Source organism: Tiliqua scincoides, chromosome 2, assembly GCF_035046505.1.
Source record: "Tiliqua scincoides isolate rTilSci1 chromosome 2, rTilSci1.hap2, whole genome shotgun sequence".
In the NCBI taxonomy this organism is placed as follows: domain Eukaryota; kingdom Metazoa; phylum Chordata; class Lepidosauria; order Squamata; family Scincidae; genus Tiliqua; species Tiliqua scincoides.
In genome coordinates this window covers 239,266,813-239,289,676 of record NC_089822.1, presented here as the reverse complement: position 1 = coordinate 239,289,676, position 22,864 = coordinate 239,266,813, and the positions used below count along the sequence as shown (strand labels likewise).

General features: G+C 43.3%; 1 protein-coding gene across 1 annotated transcript in view; it reads right to left on the bottom strand.

Annotated features, from left to right (window-relative positions):
* Positions 1-21,300, bottom strand: part of SUCLG2 (succinate-CoA ligase GDP-forming subunit beta) — a 231,712-nt gene extending 210,412 nt beyond the window's left edge. Inside the window, exon 1 of the mRNA XM_066616362.1 lies at positions 21,174-21,300. Coding sequence (XP_066472459.1) covers positions 21,174-21,263 — 90 coding nt within the window. The 5' untranslated portion in view covers positions 21,264-21,300. The remainder of the gene's footprint in view (positions 1-21,173) is intronic.
* Between the last annotated feature and the right edge of the window lie 1,564 nt (positions 21,301-22,864).

Sequence of the window (22,864 nt, the reverse complement as noted above, 5' to 3'; positions counted from 1 at the left end):
TTACATCCTCATCCCTTAGGGATGACTTGGCCCTAGAAAGATGCTTTCCAGCTCTGCCAGCTTCCCACCAGAGCTCAGTTGAAAAGCTGTTCAGCAGCCTGGTCCCACTTTGGTTCACATGGAGCCCATCCCTTTTGTACAGGCTTAGCTTCTCCGTTCCCCTGCGCATAACAAATTCAAACCCCTCCTCCTGACACTATTGCCTCCTTCACGCATTGAGAACTGTCAGCCCTTCCTAAATCTAATTTGAAGAAAATAAAGAAGAACAGTCAAATGTAAAACCTGAAATTTTACAAGAAGAGTACAATCTTCTTTAGAAAATGTGGCACTAAACACGGTTAGATCAAGGCGGAGGATAGATACAAACTCATGAATCAAACACTATCACAGAAACCTTCACTGCACCAGGTGCTGGTAGTGGTACCGATTCTTAAAGGATTTTGAAATAACACTTTTGGGGAAAATGAGTATATAAAGAGTGCACAGAACCCATTTCAATGCACTAGTTATCAATAGAACTACTTTTGCATACCTAATTAACTTAAGTCAATTCACGATCATTTTGCTTTTTTAAAACTTCAAAGCTTCGGAACAGGCATGCTTTCCTGACCTAAAAACAAGAGCTTTGAAGTTTGACGAAAATAGATTCTCACCGCAACATACAACTGTATAATCAATTGTGGAAGATACTGTAATACATTTGCTGCATTTGCAAATGAAATAAGATTGCATATGATACGCACTGCAACTCAAAAGGTAAAATGGAAATATTTTCTCAGTACGCATTAAAAATGCTTTTTTAATTTTAAGTACCTTAAGGGAAAGTTTAATGTTTTTGCTCTCATCTTATAAAAATGCCTAAGTTCATAATTTTACTACATTAAAGTTATATTTATGCAAAACACTTGTGTTTTGCGTATTTAATGCAGGCAAGAAACACAGCAAGAGATTTTATATCCCACCTGGGGAAAAGGGGGATTAAAAAAAACCACCCTGCTGTATCTTACAATGTTTGTGTACACTTTTGTGTGAGTTTTCTCAATGCAATGCTGTCCTAACTTTTCGCGGGTCTTTCAAAACCAAAGTTGTGATAAATCACCTGGTCAAGAAAAACCAATTTTGAAATTCCTACCCCCAAAACATTATAGCTTCCATAAATGGAGCCTCTACTATTTGGGGAATCTTTTCCCAGCTCCCACTAGGTACAGCCTTAGAAATTCTGGAATTTGATGGAATAATGCAACTTAGATAAGGAAGAAAAAATAATCTTTTCCATGTTAAAAAAAAACTCAAAATTATTTGACTGTTTGAATGAGTCAAACTCATTGACTGTTTAAAAGTGCCCTTATTGCTTAAATCAGTTTCTAATGATCTCACACCATCCAACTACATAATTAATGGATTGCAACCTCCAAGAATAGACAGCGTAGCTTCTCTGAACAATAATTATGCAAATGTTTGCACACTGACGGAGACAGATAGAAAGTAAGTCCTCAAAATATTTGCCTATATGTGTGGTTTCAGGGGGACACCCTGATGTTGCTGAGCTGAGGAGTTAGGCTGAAAAATATTGACTGCCTGAGGTTCATGGAAAAATGATTCTTTCTCCAATCCAAACACAACACATGATCACCACACAGGCTCCTTACCTATGCCACCGAGAGCCCAATCCTGTGGGCTGTGATGCCGCGCTCTGCCAGCGCCACTGGCCCAACTATCACAAAAAGCGCTGTAAGGCACTATCGCACCTATGGTACTGGCGCACCATCAGTCAACATGGGCCCAGCATCAATCAACATGGGGTAGCAACACCGGAGGAAGGCTGCCAAGTGTTCCCAGCGGTAAGTACTAATGCTGGCCTATGGCAGGGCTGTTTGGGGCAGGGGATGGCAGGAAGGAGGCAGAACTGCGGGGGTGAGGGCAGGGGAAGAGGAGGAGCAGGCCTGAGAGAGGGGGGAGACAGTGGCAGGCTCTGCTGCCATATCCGAACCCCCCTCCTGGGACGGGAAACCCAACATGGGTCTCCTTGATTCTGTAGCTGCTCAATAGCAAGTGCAGATCCTCAGAGACCCATTGGGGCCACTTAGGTGCTGCACAGAATAAGGGAAAGTTTGTTCCCTTACCCCAAGGAGACCAGGCACTGCTTCCCCGTCCCACTGGATACAGCAGTCACCATTTTGCTGCCACTGTAGCCCTGGGTGCTAGGGAAGCACAGGATTGGGCTGCCTGAGGCCTCCAAGAAGACAAGAGAACTACAGTTACACTACTGAGGATAGCTCAGATAGGTCAGATTGTACTTCCGTTGCCATCAATTTTTGCTACCCTTCTGCTGCCCTTCTGATGCCCTCAAGACTAAACCAATGCTGCAAGCAAAAGCTACCATCCTTAATTTCTGGACCTTCTTTTTGAACAGCACACTAGAACCTGAGGGGATGTGGAGGGTAGGGGGAGGAAAGAGAAAGAAAAAGAGCATAATACATTGACCCGCCTTAAAGAGAAAGAAGGGGGGAAAACAAAGTATTGTCCACAGTTTCAGAGGAAAGGAACATAAGCAATCGGCTCCCATTGCAGGACATTAGGCTTGCACTGCATATCTAATTTCAAGAATGGTTGAGCAATGGAGCAAGCTGGTGAGGATGCTGCAGAACCGCCTTCTCTGGAAATTAAAGAGAAGCAATCCTGGTTGGAAAACTATCCAAGATGGCTTAGCACTAGCGAATCCTCTAAGGAAATATAGTTGGATCAGATTATTGCAACTTTCATTTCCTAATCTAAGATTCTATGAAGATATGCAGTTCTCTCTTAGATGTAAGGAAGAGCTTTTTGGGAAGAACAAAAATCAATTGCTTTTGCAGGCTACTAGCAGTCCGATCCTATCTGTTTGTGCTTGGAAACCCCAGTGGTTTCAATCTAACATAGGGCAGGTTTTCACATAACAAGAGTGGAAAGCAAATGAACTAATGTGCGTGCACTTTAATCTGATTTTATTGCATAGGGCAAAGTGCTAAGCCACCCTTACGTCTAAGTAAACATGCTTACTGTAGTAACCAAGGAATGCTAAGAATTTGTGACAAATATTACAAGGTTACTTCCGTTTTACATTGCATGCTTCAAGTCATCTTCCACTATCGTGCCCACACTGACATAAGATTCTGGGAAATCACAAGTTGGAGAGACATAGAACTGAGATCAAGCAAATCTCAAAAGCACCGATATCAATCACAAGAGCAAGCTATATCAACTATTCACTGTGATCAAAGAGACTGACCCTCAAGTGGCTTCCTGCATTTCCCAACATCTCAGATCAAACATTCCAAGCAAGCAGGAGCCCATTTTGTTTTAATTTATTTATTTTTAAAAAAGAAAGAAAGCAACCTTTGATTTCTTTCTTCCTGGAAACACAAGCATGCGCTCCATTTGAACTTAGACATACCTTAAAGTTTATGTGTGGGAAGAGCAAAATCAGTTAAGTAGAAGGAGCAGTGAAGAGCAATTTTTTCATCAGAACTCAGCAGTTTTTGGAGGAGACCTATGTGCTGACAACACCAAATTAAACTGCAGTAATAAAGGACATTGCCAAAGCAAATGACAGTCTATCCGGCCACTCATAAAAAGCAATATATAGGTAGAGGTGCACTTTTCCAGTTTCATTTTTTCACAATTTCTTTTTTGACAATAATGAGAAGCACAGAAAGTGGTGTCCTGCGCTTTTATTCCAAGAGCACATTTTTATACATTATAATTATAAATTATATTCATTTAAAAAGTGTACTAGGTAGGAGATAAAGGTGATATAGTGTCAGCAGATGCAGCCACATGCATGTAGAGGTTAACAAGTAGAGGGGTTTTTTGCAGTTTTTTTTTTTTTTAACAAAAATGAGAAGTGCAGAAAGTGGTGTTATGTGTCTTTATTTTGTTACCACTGGGAAAAAAACACATCTCTATTTGCAGGAATATTTGTAGGCTGGTATGGGAGTTGAACAGTGAGAGCCCAGCTATGCAAATCTGCAGGACAAAACAGAATATTTTGAGATCACTTTTGGATATGATAAATCATCAGTCTGGTACTAAAAATAATTCCACTAGAATTTGACCAAACCCTCTTAATTTTTTTTTCCTCTGCAAAATGTTTAATACACTACTTCTTACAGCTACAATATTCACAGAGGTCAGTTACTTATCTTAAAGTTCTCAGGTCACGCAATTCCACTCACCTGTTTGCCATGGGGGTAGAGGGGTGCATATACTGAATGCATGGGAGGTGGCGGGATTGTGCCCTGATGACCATCTCTCTGGTGGTGACACCCCGTTGGCCATGTCCTCCAACAGATGCAAGTCTGAAAGCGGTCTGTCTGTACAGGGGCACTACTCACATACAGTTGTATATGAAGGTGGCTTCTTCACACTGTTAAAATTCTGGAATACACAGAGGAACTTATGTGCTGCTGGGGGAAGGATGGCCAGTGGGTGCAGGAGCACACTGAGAGGACACAGTTCCACTTTTCTCTCCACATGTTCAGTGTCCATGTAGAGCAGTGATTTTCAACCAGTGTGCCACAAATTATCCACAGGTGTGCCGCAGAAGTTTAGGGGAGGTTCATTTATTAGTAGGACCATCGAGGTTGTAAGCCCCCAACCAGCAGCACGGTGCACTTTGTCAATTGTCTAAAAACTGATGGTGTGCCTTGACAATTTTAGTGCCTTGTCAGTGGGCCATGAGATGAAAAATGTTGGAAATCTCTTATGCAGAGGAAGAATTTCTATATAGGGCTCATGAATACTGAGAAAGAACATCCCCCATGCAAAACTGTGGGATTAGCATTGTGAGGGCCCAAACCTATCTAGCTTTCCAGCACTGATGCAGCCACGCCAACGGGGTGTGCACTGAATCCTGGGGTTTGGCAGCAGTTATGGAGGGCTACTCAAGATAAGGGAACTTTTGTTCTCTTATCTTGGGGCTAAATTGTGGCTGCATCAGTGCCAGAAAGTCAGATAGGACTGGGCCCTGAGTGTCAGAAACTGTAATCCCTTATTTTGACCTTCCCTAGTGATTACCATCATCAGCTTGCCTATTTAAGCGACTGAAAGCGATACGCTGAGAGGTAACCATCCATTTTCAGGCAAACATACTCTTCCATTTACAGTTCAGTCATAAAAGGCTAATTCAATTTAGGACAAAGCGGGATATTGTTTAAGGCTCATTGAATTCTGAAGGTCAGTATTCTTTCGATTACACACTTTTAAGAAAAAGGCTACTCTTTATTAACTAGAACCGCTTGGACACTTTATATATAAAGTCGCATATTCATCCTGCAGAGTGAAAGGGCGGGGGGAGCCAAAGCACAAAACTGCTGCCAACATTTACAATTATGCCTGCTCAGGCTCACTTAGCTGATAACAACAGGCACAGAACCTTTGGTCCTTTACTTGTAAGCAGCCAGATTCCTTACTTATCTACTACTTCTGCCCTCCATCCCAAAAAGCAAACAGGAGCTTTTACGTACCTACACGCCAACAAGAGAAGCAAAGGTTTCAAACCGATCTTGAGTTTTATCTCCCAAATACAAATCAGTAAAACACAGTAGCACTAATTAAGACAACTAAACATATCACAACAAATTCATAGGATACACTTGCAAACTGGAGACTGCTGTGCACCAGGAAAGGCTTTCCCGGCATGAACTGCGCTTACTATTCTGCCAGGTAGCCTCCGGTTTGCAGCGCCAATATCCTCCCTCCCCGAACTGCATCTTGGCTTGCAGAGTCTGCCCAGAAATCCAGGCACAATGGCTGCTAGGGAAACAGAACCTGGAAGCGGTTGGCCAGAGCGCACTTCGGGGAAGATCTGCACGGTGAACAGGAGGCTGTCTTGCAGAATGTTAAATTCTGTTTACACAGGAGAGGGATTACACAGAGTGTCAGATGTGGCCTGTAGGCCAGAGCCTGGAGAGTTCTGTCCTAAAGGGATGTAATAATGCCTGCTGAGATGTACGTGAAACACTTTCTATACTATGGGCCCAATCCAGATCAATTTTAGCAAATCCCATTCATTTTAATTGGGAAATTAAAAATGCTTAGCTTTGGCACGATTGCACCTTTTTATCGTTCATAAAACCATAAATTATTAGTGCACAGAGGACAGCAATAGAAATGTTGTTGGCGAGGAAGTCCACACAGTGACACTGCACTGTCTAAGGCCTCCATAGGCCAGATAGCAAGACCACTAGTCCATTGGTCCAGCAAGACCAATAATCATTTGGCGCCTCCGTTCCCAGTGCCTCCATCAGTGCTTCCATCACACTGCACCTAGCTGAATCATAAGGAAAGATAAGACAGAGACTCAGGGCACAATCCTAACCCCTTATGTCAGTGCCTTCCAGCACTGGCATAGTGGTGCCAATGGGGCGTGTGCTGCATCCTGCAGTAGGGTGTCACTCATGGAGGCCTCCTCAAAGTAAGGGAATGTTTGTTCCCTTACCTCGGAGCTGCATTGTCCTTATGCCGGTGCTGGAAAGTTGGATACCCTCAGTCTATTAACTTAGCTGGGACCAATTGTCCCTTGGCTCCTCCCATCAATTGCTATTAGACCTGAATTTGCATATTTTCCATCCTCTCCCTACCCTTTTTATCATATTAATTGTAAGCCACCAGTGTCCAGCAAATATAGTTGCAGAAAGGTAGTATATATAAATATAGTAAATAACATACTGCTAACTCCTGATAATTCATGCCAATGCACAACGAGGTGTATGTGCCAGGTCTGATTTTAAATACAGACCCACATACGCTTTTAAAGTTTAGCCTTTAAAATAAGGGTATATCTACAAGGAAGCTTCTACTATCTATGGTCCAGAGTTTTGGCATCAGAATATAAGAACATAAGAAGAGCCCCACTGGATTAGGCCATAGGCCCATCTAGTTCAACTTTCTGAATCTTGCAGTGGTCTACCAGATGCCTCAGGGAGCATATAAGACAACAACAGACCTGCATCCTGGTGCCACTCCCTTACATCAGGCATTTCAAGGTCGCCTACTTCTAAAATCAGAGGTTGCACATACCCATCATGGCTTGTAAGCTGTGAATTTGACTTATTATATTGGCAACCTTCAGTCTCGAAAGACTATGGTATCGCGCTCTGAAAGGTGGTTCTGGCACAGCGTCTAGTGTGGCTGAAAAGGCCAATCCGGGAGTGACAATCCCTTCCACACCGGGAGCAAGTGCAGTCTGTCCCTGGTCTGTCTCCCTGGCTATGGGCCTTCCTTCTTTGCCTCTTAGCCTCAGACTGTTGGCAAAGTGTCTCTTCAAACTGGGAAAGGCCATGCTGCACAGCCTGCCTCCAAGCGGGCCGCTCAGAGGCCAGGGTTTCCCACTTGTTGAGGTCCATCCCTAAGGCCTTCAGATCCCTCTTGCAGATGTCCTTGTATCGCAGCTGTGGTCTACCTGTAGGGCGCTTTCCTTGCACGAGTTCTCCATAGAGGAGATCCTTTGGGATCCGGCCATCATCCATTCTCACGACATGACCAAGCCAACGCAGGCGTCTCTGTTTCAGCAGTGAATACATGCTAGGGATTCCAGCACGTTCCAGGACTGTGTTGTTTGGAACTTTGTCCTGCCAGGTGATGCCGAGGATGCGTCGGAGGCAGCGCATGTGGAAAGCGCTCAGTTTCCTCTCCTGTTGTGGGCGAAGAGTCCATGACTCGCTGCAGTACAGAAGTGTACTCAGGACGCAAGCTCTGTAGACCTGGATCTTGGTATGTTCCGTCAGCTTCTTGTTGGACCAGACTCTCTTTGTGAGTCTGGAAAACGTGGTAGCTGCTTTACCGATGCGCCTGTTTAGCTCGGCATCGAGAGAATGAGTGTCGGAGATCGTTTGACTAGTGATCAAATAAGATGAGCTGGAATGTTAATCATGGCAGAGTCCTGTGCTAATACTGCACAATGCCCACACTATCCTAAGTAAGGAGTATCCTTACTTAGTAAGTAAGTAAGTATCCTAAGAAAAGGAGCAGACCGATACTGATTCAGTACAGTACACATGTGAGCTTACAAAAAATCCAATGTGCTATAGGGCTTTTCTCCTGAAAAGGAACATTTGCTCTTTTGTACTATAAGAGCACCCTGCGACTCTAGGCCCAATCCTATCATGGGTCAGCACATAGCATAGCATGCGTGGAACACAAGTCCCATCAGCACAAGACCCAGACATGATTGGGTCATAAGACTAAGAAAATACTGGACTGTGTGCAGTCTGAGTAAGGGGGGGGGGAGAGAACAAGTTCTGCAGTTATTCAGAAATCAATCAAGTGGTCAAATTCTAGATCTTAATCATGACAAATTTTCTGCAGGCCATGTTGGCAAAGGTTGAAACAAGAGATGCAAGTCCTGCTGCTTTTTATCACCCAGTAAATTACATGGATTAGCCAGAGCCCTATATCACACACATCCTCTTGTTGCTTTCTTCCTGCAAAGAACAATGAAAGAGAAATCCTTGCAGATCGCACCAGAAGCTTTCAAAAGGAAACTATAATCATAAGCAAATTTTAGAACAGAGAGCCACAGGGTGCCTTCAGATAACTTTAAATCAGATTCAGGAACAAGTGTAAGAAAACAGGTGAGTTCTATAATAGGTTTAGAGAAACATATTAAACCTTGACCTTCCCACTGGGTAGTAAAAAACTGATATAGGTCAATGGTTAGGGTAACCAAGCTGTAAACCTATATACTTACTTGTAACGCCAATTAAACTCCATGAAATTACTTCTAAGTAAACACAAATATAAATGAATTACAGCAGTGTTTCTCAAACTGTGGGTTGGGACCCACTAGGTGGGTCAAGAGCCAATTTCAGGTGGGTCCCATTCATTTCAATATTTTATTTTTAATATATTAGACTTGATACTGCCATGGTATGTGACTGCATTTGGGGAAATGTCACAGATCTGTACTTTTAACAGGCTACTATGTATATTCTTTTAACAATCATAGTAAATGGGATTTAATCCTGGTTAAGTGTGGGTAGGATTGTTAAAAATTTTCCTGCTTGATGATGTCACTTCTGGTCATGACATCACTTCCGGTGGGTCCTGACAGATTCTTATTCTAAAAAGTAGGTCCCGGTGCTAAAAGTGTGAAAACCACTGAATTACAGTATACAAGTACAGTCCTACATACTCTTATTTAAAGGTTGGTCAGTACTTGCTTCTCAGTAAAAACAAGTATCTGACACCTGAGATACAAATCAAGAACATTTAAAATTACAAATTAACACTGCTTTATATATGAGGGGTTAGTTGATAATATTATGTTGGTTTCAAACTGCTATTACTTTATTTGATATTTTATGGATACTAGCCAGCTTACGTTAACCTTAAGAAAGGGAGGGGGGGTTAAATATATAAATTTAATTCCCAGACTATCCTTTAAGAGACTGAACATCTGCCCATCTCTTTTCAGTGACAGGCAGTCAATGCTATTAAGAAAAATTAGGCGGGGGGAAGCAGATGCAAGCCAAAGTTGTTGATAGGCTTCTTGCTCATTAAACTGTCTCTCCCAGACCTCCATGAACTTCAAGCAGGTGGCTGCACAGGCAAAGGTGTCAAACTGCCTGTTACCACTTGGGACCTACAGCTGGTTTCCACAGGAATAAGTAAGGAGGACAAATGCATTATGCTGTATTCTTGCCTTGTGTTGCATTCTTGTTAATAAAATACTTGGTGAATAATAAAATACAGTAAAATATTTGGCTTCAGGACTTCTAACCACATTCCAAAGAGGCACATTTAATGAAAGGTGTCCAGAAGGATTTGCAGGTAACTTAACAAACCCTGCATTCTCTTTGTCTGTTTTGCCTACATCAAAAACTCCATGAAAACATTTCATGACCGCAGGAATGTCACCTGTGCATCTGCAAAAACCATTTGCCCTTTCTGACAGTCATCACTGACGGATTGCACTGTGGCTGGAGTACAGCAACAGCATTTGCAGAACTTGGGGCTTGAATCTGCTGTCCAGGGCAGAGTTCCAGTGATACTATGTCAGGACTGAGCTGTCTCTTCTTTCCTTGCATTTATACAATCATTTCTCTTTGTATTTATTTTATATTTGCAATGTCATTTTGACATTTTGGCTACTTTTCTTCACTGAAATCATTTTTCCCAAGATTATTATTTTAAATATAAAATATTAATTTATAACTATAAACATGGAGAAAGTTCTTCGACCTGCTCCGAGCCAAAGTCATGTTGTGTTCTCACGGATGAAGACATGCTCTGGAGCTGGGCTTTCAGCATTAGAATATGCAAAAGCCTGGCACCCCGGAAGCTCGGCAGCGTTACAAGACCCAACAAAAACTGGGTCCCTGACCACAACCCAGAGTTTGAAAACCACTAAGGTAACACATTGCAAATAATGTTCTGTCTAAGTTAGGGCGCAATCCTAACCTCTTATGTAGGAACTTTCCAGCACTGGTATAGCGATGCCAATGGGACATGTGCTGCATCCTGTAGTTGGGTGTCACTCACTCAGGCCTCCTCAAAGTAAGGGAATGTTTGTTCCCGTACCTCAGAGCTGCATTGCCCTTATGTCAGTGCTTTCCAGCACTGACATAAGGGGTTAGGATTGCGTCCTTAGTCCCATTGGAGCAAAAGACAGAGTATCAGTATAAAATTGACTATTACAACTTGAAATGGATCTGCATTCTGCAGTGCCTAAAACAAAGCTTTATGGTTGTTTCTGAGGACAGTGAGGGCCCACATATAATCTTTCAAATTACTTTATTTTTCTTAAGACCTACATAAAATATATCGGAGGCCAATTTTACGATACAAAACTTCTCTTTTGAACTAAACTGAGTATTATTTTAAGCCACTCCAGTTATAGGTGGAACTGAGTTTCAGGATACATATATCCATAAAGGAGCACTAAAAATACCAAGAGTTATCTTTGACCTCAATGAAAGTAGATAAGACATGTGTCTCTCTGGTGAGGCTATCATGAGAAACAGCTCTTAAAAGTCTATATTGTTATTTACTTCTTTGTATTGCAGCCTGAGCAAACTGGGGCAAAAGGGCTGTAGATCACACATGCTTTCTAAATATGAGTTTGGAAAGCTAGGCTCTGGAAGCTCTAATTCAGGATAGTAGATCATATATTTGGCCAAACCCCCATAAGTGATGCTCTACACTTAGTGATGGATACAAGTAGATGGTTTTTAAACGGTAATCCACACCTCTTACTGATTTTCACAACCGCTCAGGTATTATTTATCATCAATACATTTAGGCTGCTTTTCCACCCCAAGGGACATCAAAAGTGGCTTACAAATATAACAAAACAAGATAACAGGGACTAAAAATGAAGGTATCAGGTCTAAGAAAATCTGAGGGAGAACTCAAGGGAACCAAATTCAACGTTCACGACCCAAAGCACTTGGTAATGCCAAGCTAGATCAGAAATGTCCAACTTTGCCACCAATGGTTTCCTAAATAAAGAAACCATGCAACCTACTCTTCGGCAATTTTAAGCAAAATACCCAAAACTGACTGGCAGAATATCTGTTCCAGGAGATCAAAAGGAAAGGGAGACAAAAAGTCACATTTTAGGTCTAGTAATAAACTCAAAAGCCATGTGCTGAACTACAGACATCTCCTACCAATTCAATATACAAAGGTGAAGAGAAGGGCCTTCTCAATTCTGGGAAAAGGTCCTAAGGGGAAACTACAGGGGATGCTTGAGTGCTGGCACTCAAGTAAGGTTCCCAAAGGAATGAATTCCACAAGAATGGTATTACAACTGGGAAAGGTCTCTCCCTTGATCAATTTCTGTGGGTACATAAGGGAACCTTTTTTCTCTAGGCTTGAAAGTTGGCATTGTCACTCCCCCGTTATAATTTGTTGCTGCCTGTTTATATTTCAGGTACATACATTGTCTCTTGTGTTGATGAGACTATACTTGTATTTATTTTTTAGTGTTGACGTTTGAATGCCATACACTGCTTTGGACTCCTTTAATAAAAATAAGCAGCTAAGAAATGCCATAAACAAGCTGTGCTTTCTCCCCTGCCAACATTCTCAAAGTCATAAAACCGTACAAAGAAAAATACACCTCCCTCCCATCAGCTTTGCTGCTCTTGTGATCATCCACCAATTCTCTTGTTTCTCTTAAACCCAGGTATAAATATTCACATTTGACTGACACTGCTCCTGTCCCCGGTTTTGTGATGAGTAACTACTGTGTTTTCAGTGGCAGCACACAAAAAATAAAGGCGAAACAAAAGTATCAAACTGCAAGAGGTAGCAAGTTTTTCTCTACAGGTGAGACTTCTGGGGGGAAATGACATCTATAATGCTTCCATACTAAATGTAACTAAAATGAGTCTCTAGGGAACTGTTTTTTCTACTGATTATAATAAAGACATGCAATTCAAGTACTGGTACGTTGCTTTCAAGTAAAAGTTTTCAGCAATCAAGGAAAGGAAAGAGGGAGATTGCTTGGTCCTCTCTCACACATACAGCATACATGCCACCTGTGGGTGTTCAAAGCAACATAATTTCCAAGCTGGGATACTCCTAGAAAATCATGCCACATCATGCTTTAGTTTGGTGGCAATCACTGGACATTAACCATTAATTCTGTCTCATCACACAGGTTGACAAATGTACTTACAAGATTCAAAAACTGAGGATGCCCTCGGGCTGTTGAAAACAACCCTTTCCTGAGTGCAACCTGCTAGAGAACCTCTGGTGTTATGTTGCTGGCAACCTTCAGTCTCGAAAGACTATGGTATCGCGCTCTGAAAGGTGGTTCTGGCACAGCGTCTAGTGTGGCTGAAAAGGCCAATCCGGGAGTGACAATCCCTTCCACACCGGGAGCAAGTGCAGTCTGTCCCTGGTCTGTCTCCCTGGCTATGGGCCTTCCTTCTTTGCCTCTTAGCCTCAGACTGTTGGCCAAGTGTCTCTTCAAACTGGGAAAGGCCATGCTGCACAGCCTGCCTCCAAGTGGGCCGTTCAGAGGCCAGGGCTTCCCACTTGTCGAGGTCCACTCCTAAGGCCTTCAGATCCCTCTTGCAGATGTCCTTGTATCGCAGCTGTGGTCTACCTGTAGGGCGCTTTCCTTGCACAAGTTCTCCATAGAGGAGATCCTTTGGGATCCGGCCATCATCCATTCTCACGACATGACCGAGCCAACGCAGGCGTCTCTGTTTCAGCAGTGCATACATGCTAGGGATTCCAGCACGTTCCAGGACTGTGTTGTTTGGAACTTTGTCCTGCCAGGTGATGCCAAGAATGCGTCAGAGGCAGCGCATGTGGAAAGCGTTCAGTTTCCTCTCCTGTTGTGAGCAAAGCGTCCATGACTCGCTGCAGTACAGAAGTGTACTCAGGACGCAAGCTCTGTAGACATGGATCTTGGTATGTTCCGTCAGCTTCTTGTTGGACCAGACTCTCTTTGTGAGTCTGGAAAACGTTATGATGCCTTAAAGAAAAAAAATCACCATGGGTCTGAAGTGTGGCTTACGGTGCTTGTTTTCAGTGATTAAGCTAGGATTGCAGCCTATGTATTGCATGAATTAGATGGTAAATATAAAGAAATCCGGTTACTAAACTGATGTGTTATGGTTTCTAAGCTTTTGTTCTAATGACAAGTAGTGGAGAATCATTCTTTTCAGTTAGGTGGTGCCACAGTTTTATATCACTCAAGAGGATCACTGGGGAAAGGGGTATATAAATACATCGCTGCTGCATCTAACCAAGGTTCATCTTGTTCAGCATTCCCCTTCCAACAGTAGCCAAACAGTTGCTCTCAGGAACTTGATCAGGGCATCGCAACAGGCCTTTTCCTGATGTTCAATGTCCTGGAGTCCTCCGCTATTACTGTCCCTTGGCAACTGGTATTCAGGGACTCCCTGTTTCTGAATGTTCAAGTTTCACTTAGTCATCATGGTTAAAAGCTACAGACAGCCCCTGTCTTCCATGAATCTGCACAATACCTTTTTGAAAATCATCTAAGCTAGTGGACATCTCCACATGGCCTTAAGTTAGTTAAGGTTCCTATCCTGACTTTCCTGGGAGTAAGTCCCATTGAGCATTGGAAACACTGAGCACAATAGAAAGGGTTTCCTCCTTTCCTGTGGAGTGCTCCCATTCCTTTCCTGTGCTCCCATTCTGAATTTCGTACAAAAGTACCATTGTAGCAATGAGCTGGAAATTTATTTATTTATTTATACAGGTATTTATATACCGCCTTTCTTTGGTCATCAGATTTCTCCTCAGACTTTAATCCAAGGCGGTTTACATAGGCAGGCTGTTCTAAACCCCCATCAACAATCAATGTCTCTCCTGCCCAAAGTTTATTTGTAACCATTCCCAAAGGAACACCTCCCTTAATGGAAACTTTGTCAAAAGCAGCAGGGATACCAGCATGTTACCTTCTCAAAGATTAGCAGCTTAGGAAGTCCATCTGTCCAACACAACCAATCGTCATCTTACATTAGAAACCAGAAGAAATTAAACACATGGATCCACAATGGGGTGCCAACAATAAATGTCATTATACACATTTATTGCAAAATACTTTTGTAGTAACAAGTCAAACATTGAAAAAAAGTAAAATTCCTACATATGGATTTCTGATGCAGGTCTTTGTGTGGAAAGAAAAGTAGTTCTGCCACTATTGCATGTGTTAAAATTCTCAATTCTCCTGGCATGACAAATCCCATGTGTGTTATGCAGGATAATTCACAAAATCTATAGTTGTTTTTTTAAGTAAGAAATGACACAAAAGAGGCAAGAAAAATGAAGGTTACCAGCCTTGACAGTTACACATTATGCAGTACAGCAAAGTGAAGAAAGTTGCCTTTGAGAAAAACTCTTCATTTGAATGTAGTAATTAGACACTGAATTAATTGAAATGTTTTATCAACATATTTAATATTTCACAGTCCCTTTTTAGAGTGCTTTGGAGCATTTGGAGAACACAGAGAATGGATTTTGAAGCATGAATTCACCTCCTTCATCCTTCCCTTCCTCAAAACACTAGTTACATTTTGCCAAGCATAGCATCTTTTTGAACAGTTAAAATTTTGCGTGAAGAACTGAAGTATGCCTGATTCCACAAAGCAGTGGTTCCTAACCTGGGGTATGTGTAGCCCCAGGGGTACTTGCCAGGACCTTTAGGGGTACTTGAAAAAGAATTGAATAATGGTGGGAAAATGCAGGTTTGTATTAGAATGCCTTGTGGGGTTGGCAAGGCAGGAAGGAAGGCAGCTAGCTGGCTGCGAAAGCCACACCAACTGCTAGCTTTTGGTCATCGATTTGTGTATTATCAGATATCAATCAGTAGTTGAAAACATATAAATTTGAAATACAGCAACTATATTAATTGCAAGCATTTTGCTAATATGAGGACTACAATTATGGAGATGGGCTGCTAAGAGGTATGCAAGTAAAAAGAAAATTGGGAACCACATGATAAAATTGAAAGAGGAGAAAATGCACTTTACAGACAGACAAATCCTGGGGTTAGACTGTGTTCAGCAACTACAAAAAAGCACAACATGATGTCATTAATGGTGAACGTGTCTTATTTCACCATACATGCAATGAGATCATATGTAAATGTTATTTAGTTTTGCTCTGTGAGCAACCAGAATTCTAGAAGAACAAGGATTTATTTGCAAAACCACAATATATTGATTCTCATCATATTATTTAATGAAAGTGTTGGTTACACATTCATTACCCAGAGATCTTCTGCCTTCCATTACAAGAGTTAATGGCAGTTTTAATTGAAATAAAGCTTTCTCGGTACTAAAGAATTTTAAAATTGAATTGCAAGGAGCAGAGGTGGAATTGACCCCAGAGAAGTAAACTTGCAGATGAAATACTAATGACAAATAAATTCTGCCCTAAACACCATCAAAGACTAGATTTAGTCTCATTTTAAAACAATATTAACATCACAGCTGATTTAGCATGAACATTAATTTTGTTCTCATTAATTAGTAGAGAAAATTGATAAGGGCATTGCTCAAAGTTCATGAATTCAATGACATTTAGGTAAGATATTAACTGGGCAGACTGAACATGGTAGATTAATCAACCAGAACCTTTGTTTAGAGTTGGGCTCTGTTACATGGTCAATATTTTATTGCAGTTTATTCCTTTTAATTCAAAATATACAAGAGAGAATGTGTACTTGGTGCTAGGTGCCTGCTGGAATTACAAAGGGTGGAACCTGTAGTGTGGCCATTTACAAGACAGATAGCAAGTGACCACAGAACCACAGGCCAGAAAGGTCAAACTTTTGATCTAACCATGTAATCAATCACCCCCCTGCTCAACATATCATGTTCAACATTCCAAATCTGAATGGAGATTTGTTTACTTCTTACATCCACATGGAGTTTTCATGCCTCTCAAATTCGGATGAAGCCCTTCCAAGGCTAACTCCTGCTGTAACAGCATGTGCTTGCAATCATAGCTACCTCCTGAAGACTCCCAAATCAAGAGGGGAAAAAACACTCCTCCAATGGTTCTCATCAATCCCATAATGATGCTCAAGCTAGGAACAAGCCAATGACCTTCCAACTAGCAGCCACACTCTCAGTTGGGTGGATAAATAAAGTTAGTTTGTCCTCAGCTAGCAATAGAGGACTAGCTTGATCCCACCTAGCAATTCCATAAGAGTCCAGGTAAGAAAGTCCTCTGTTGTCCATTCTCCACTCCACCACAAGAATATGAGAGCCCCACCAGATCATGCCAAGGACCTATCTAATCCAGTTTCCTTTATCTCACAATGGCCTACCAGATGCTTCTGGATCACACATAACACCCTTGCATCTTATCCTGCCTTACTGATGCTGCCATCTACCATCCCAATTTTAGCTCTCATCAAAGGATCGCTGTACCAGCTAACACCTTGAAACCCTCCCTCTCCCCCTGCATTCCTCCCCCCTCCCCTCCTTCCTCCCCCCCTCCCCGAAAAGCAGTTCACCTTTCTCTCCTCAAGAAGGAATGACAGTTGCCTTACTGAGTAAGGGAAAAGAAACCAAGTTCTAAGCATGCACCCACAGTAGCAACCAGCCTTGCCAAACGTATGCCAGCTACACAGGCACAAAACTGGGACATCGACCAATGCCATGTAATTAATTGCAAACGGATTAAAAATTTTGAAAAGTGCTCACCTGACCACAAAAACAAGTAATTGCAAGCAGGTGAAACTCACAGAGTACACAATTTGCAAGTCTCACTGGCAAGTTACATTGCACAGAGTAAGGCTTATTTCCAAGTAAATATGCATGGGATCACAAGCAGATGCATTCTGACTTTTGAACAAGGATGCCAAGAGTGAGAAACAGCACCTTCCAGGAAGTTATTCAGCAATGACCATTTCACACTCTATGGGAAAGAAGAGCCTCCACTTGTCTACCACGAGTCCCTGCCTTGGCCTCATGGTACACAAACTGATTAAAATGATATATAAAACTATGAATGAATAATCTGGAAAAAAGGTTAAGAGACCACCTTAAGAGGCCAACTCCTCCAAGTGTTTGAACTGATGGTTGCCCAGCAAAATTAGCATGACCACTGAACATTTTGAAATGATTATCTTCATTCCACCAAATGCAAATCTTTTTGTCTGGAAATCACTACAACAGGATATGGTATTAGACATCAGTATAACTGCGCTTTGCTGGTGTGGGGCTAAATTGATAAACATCAACAGTGGTTAAACTGGTCATCAGGGCATGCAACTAATTGCCATAAATATCTTTCCATTTCCCCCTCCCCCTCAAAAAATGCATGTTGTTTTTACAGTAAAACAATTTGATAATCAACAATATTATAGGGTCTTTAAACTGTAACTCATTAAAAATAGGAAATGGTCCACAGAGAGCAAAATGATTATGTGACTTTCCAGTGCCATGTACACCGAAGCTACACACTTAATAATTCTAATACCCGACAGCACACTGTATATGTGTACCATATTAATTTCTCTAATCACTAAGTACCAGTAGCTTTCAAGCATGATCTCACTCAGTGGACTAACCTCCTCATTAAGGAAGCAAAGGCTTGATTCCACAACTCACGCAAGATTTACCCATACTTTTTTTTTCATAAAATGTAATGTTAAAAAAAAGAAGTAGCATATGCTCTTAGAATTTAATACATGCCTTGCTTGGGAAAACTCTTGCAACTGCGAGTCAGTCAAGACCAATTAACTGCATTTCTGCAGCTCCAGGTGGTGTATGGTTTTTTACCATCCTTTCATCTTACTAAATATTGTTCCACTTTACCATATGTCATCAGTTATGCACAGAACCCAACCCATCAGCCAAATATTAAGCTTTTAACTCTCCAAAACCCAGATTGCCTAGCAGTGGGTGAGAGATGGATAAATGTAATAAAAACTATGAGCAAGCACAGCAGAGGTCAGTAGCCATTACGTACAATTTGGGCAGGTAGGTAGGTAGGTACAGATTTCCATCTAGTGTGGCCTTTAGACTCGCACTCCACACACTAGATGATGTGTTCCCCCTTCCTCGGTACAACTGAAATAATCTAGTATTATTCCTTATGAAAAGCACATAGAGGCTAAGTTTTTCAGCCATTAACTCACCAACAACTTTTGGCCAGCTGTCTCTAGTCCTCAGGACAAATACATGGATATAACACTGACCAATCCTATAGGGCAGCTGTTAAGATTAATTAGACCATGTGTGCAGAATACTCTAAAACAGTGTTTCTCAGCCAGTGGTACCTGAGGTGGTGTCTGGTAGTACTCATGGAACCACTGGACACCTGCTGCCCGGCAGCAAAACAAGGAACATGACACAACAGCTGCAGGAGGCTAGGCTCGGTGAGCAGAGCTCCAAGGCATGTTTTTTTGTGCTCAAAAAAAGCCCTCCCATAGCCTCTTGCTGGTGTTTGTCACGTCACATCTAGCCTCCGAACCCAGAAGTAACTGGCAATGATGTCATCACCAGTTATTTCTGGTGGTACTTTGAATGGGTGGACCATGTGAAGTGGTACAGCAAATGTTGAGAGACACTGCTCTAAAATGCTATATAATTGCTATTACTACTATTTATCATGATGCATGCTAACCTAATGCAAAACCAGGGTCTGTTCAGCCTTTGCCCCAGAATTCACCTTCAGAGTGAAGGCTCACTCTCGGAATATATGAGTTGAGAATGACAAATTATAAAGAGAATACAAATTATAGAAATGTATCTCTTCTGTTGTACAAAAGCAGAGAGCTGACTCAGGATTACTATGAAAAATCAACGCATGGGGCAGCTGCTAATAAGGCCCATTTTCTCTAGAAGGCACCAACTCCTAAGTAGCTGCCCCAAAGGAGCAGCATGAACTGTGATCTGGCAGAAGGACTCCCTGTAGTAGGTGCTTGTCTCCACTGTGCTGTAAGATGGCTTACTGCAGGGGTATCGACAGTCCACTCCCTGGCACCCAAAGTAAGCAAGTGAATGGCCATTCAAAGAAAAGCAGTCAAGCTTACCAGCTTTCTCCCTAAGTAGCAGTATGGATTGGGCCTGGCACAGCCATCCAGAGGAAGCGGGCAGGGAAAGAAACACAGCTGTTCCTCTGGCAAGTGGGAAAGGCAGCCATAGTGACATGGAAGCAGCAATTTCACCTTGTCACTTTCCTCAGGGTAGGGCTGGATAGGGCCCTGCTCCTAGCAGCTACCTTTTGCTATTTGGACACCCACTCAGGTGAGCTGCAAGATACAGTTGCAAAGAGCAGTCCCTGCCTCTACTCTCATATCCTCCTGAGTGGCACAGCACTGAGCATTGGACAGAAGGGGGGGTGAAGTGGAGAATGGGGACTCCATCAAGGCCATGGTGTCAGGAGCCACTGAAGTCTCCTGACATTCAGGTCCAGAATCTAACTTGAAAGATCCAGATCACCCACATTAGAGAGGATGTACTGCCGGGGTGAACAGATGTCTTAACTACAAGAGGACAAGGCACCCCAAAATGTAGGGCATTCAAGAAAAATGTTGGACATGACTGAATAAAAGCTAAAAACACTTGTATATTGATTCCATGTGGTTAAACACTATGTTGCTTATTATTAAATTTAAGATTATATTACATTTAATTTATTAATTACAAGAAGGCTACATGCTGCCTGCTCACAGAGAAAAGGCAGACATTTAAGTTCTTTTCCATGACATGAAGCTAAAAAAGGAGAACCTGTCCTAGAAAAAGAGGGCATCTGGTCACTCTGTGAACAGGGTGACCAGATACAATGGAGGACAGAGTGCCTCTGCCTTTAACCATGGTATAGAAGAGGGAATTTGGGCAGCTGCAACTCAACATGGAAGGGTTTGAAAAGCTGCACCTGCCCAAATTCCCTCTTCTATACAATGGTTAAAGGCAGAGGCACTCTGTCCTCCATTGTATCTGGTCACCCTGGCTGTGGATTGCTGAAATCAAAGGGACTTACTCCCAGGTAAACATACAGGTGCGCAGTGTAATCCATGCATGGGAGCCAAAGTTTTTTCAGGCACAAGCTCACAATCCTATGAGCAGTTTCCTGGGAGTAAGCCCTACTGAACCCAATGAAACCTACTTCTGAGTAGTCATGCTTGTGCATCTGACTGCCAGGCCAATCCCAGGCATGTCTATTCAGAAGTAACCCCCACTGAGTTCAATGGGGCTGATTCTGAGAAAAGTGTGGCTAGGCCTGCAGCCTGCAACAGGGCCAAGTGCTTGGGTGTTCCTCCCCAGAAGCCCAGCGCATCTACGAAGGGGCTCGATGTGGGTTTGGACCCCAGTATTGCAGAAGTGAGACACTGGACGCGGTGTGTCGTTCCCCCAAATATGGACCCTCAAACTGGCTAAGGGAAAGCAAAGAGAGCACACTCCTAGGCATGTCTACTCTGAAGTAAGTCTCATTTATTTCTGTGGAACTTCCTCCTGGGTCAGTGACTAGAACGGGAGCCTCAGGCTACCAACCTCTCCCCACTTTCCTGGGAGTCAGCCCCACTGACCTGAATGGGACTTACTGCTGAGTAGACATGCCTGGTCTTGGGCTCTCAGGCTGCCCGCCAGGCAGGGCTTCCACACCCCTGGAGCAGCGCTGCGCCTCCTGCCGGGCGCTACTCCCTGCACGGCCAGCCGGGGCCGGCCAGCCAGCCAGCGCGCACTCACCGGGCTGCGCCTCCCCAGCAGGGAGACTCGGAGCCAAGCCGAGTCCCGCAGCAGCGCCCTGCCAGCCTGGCTCGCCATGGGAGTCGCCATCTTCAGCAGCCACACGTGTGCAGCGCGGAGGAGGAGCAGCCGCAGCCCCGGGGCCGGCTCCAGCTCCGACGCCGCCCAGGCAGGGCGCGGAGAAGGCGGCGTCTGCTCCGGAGAGGCCGCCTGGCGGGGGGAGGCTGTTTCCTCTGCAGCAGGGAAACAATGTAGACTCTGCTGTACAATACAGTGACTGTTTCTCGAGCTGTGGGTCGGGACCCACTAGGTGGGTCGCGAGCCAATTTCAAGTGGGTCCCCGTTCATCTCAGTATGGCAGCGTGCCTGGATTGGAGGGCAGATGGGGGGAGGCTTTTTCTTCCGCAGAAGGGAAACCACGTACCCTGTACATTGCAGTGTTTCTGTGGGTTGGGACCAGATAGGTGGGTTGTGAGCCAATTTCAGGTGGGTCCCCATTCATTTCAACGTGGATTTCATTTTTACTCTCTTAGACATGATGCTACCTTGGTATGTGACTGCATTTGGGGAAATGTTACAAATCTGTACTTCTAACAAGGTACTGTATATGTTTTTAACAATGATAAGTCAATGGGGCTTACTCCCTGGTAAGTGTGGATAGGATTGCAGCCTTTGGGATGTTTTGGGAATTTGATTTTGTCATATGGGGGAAGTGGTAAAAATTTTCCTGCTTGATGATGTTACTTCCAGTCATGACATCATTTCCAGGTTGATGACATCACTTCCAGTGGGTCCCGACAGATTGGCCTTTCTGAAAAGTGGGTCCCACTTTGAGAACCACTGTACTGTACATTGTACAGTATACGCTGTATCAGGGAGCAAGAAGCAGGTGGCAGCTCCTCTGTGCACCTTTCGTGACTCACTGTCTCATGTGCCTTGATTTTACATGGCAGTTTCAAAATACAGTCAATTTGGAATAGATACCGAGCTTGATACCAAGCTAAAACAAACACATCGGTAAAGCAGCTACCACGTTTTCCAGACTCACAAAGAGAGTCTGGTCCAACAAGAAGCTGATGGAGCATGCCAAGATCCAGGTCTACAGAGCTTGCATCTTGAATACACTTATGTATTGCAGCGAGTCATGGACTCTTCACTCACAACAGGAGAGGAAACTGAACGCTTTCCACATGCGCTGCCTCCGACGCATCCTCAGCATCACCTGGCAGGACAAAGTTCCAAACAACACAGTCCTGGAACGTGCTGGAATCCCTAGCATGTATGCACTGCTGAAACAGAGACGCCTGCGTTGGCTCGGTCATGTCATGAGAATGGATGATGGCCAGATCCCAAAGGATCTCCTCTATGGAGAACTCATGCAAGGAAAGCGCCCTACAGGTAGACCACAGCTGCGATACAAGGACATCTGCAAGAGGGATCTGAAGGCCCTAGGAGTGGACCTCAACAAGTGGGAAACCCTGGCCTCTGAGTGGCCCGCTTGGAGGCAGGCTGTGCAACATGGCCTTTCCCAGTTTGAAGAGACACTTTGCCAGCAGTCTGAGGCAAAGAGGCAAAGAAGGAAGGCCCATAGCCAGGGAGACAGACCAGGGACAGACTGCACTTGCTCCCAATGTGGAAGGGATTGTCACTCCCGAATTGACCTTTTCAGCCACACTAGATGCTGTTCCAGA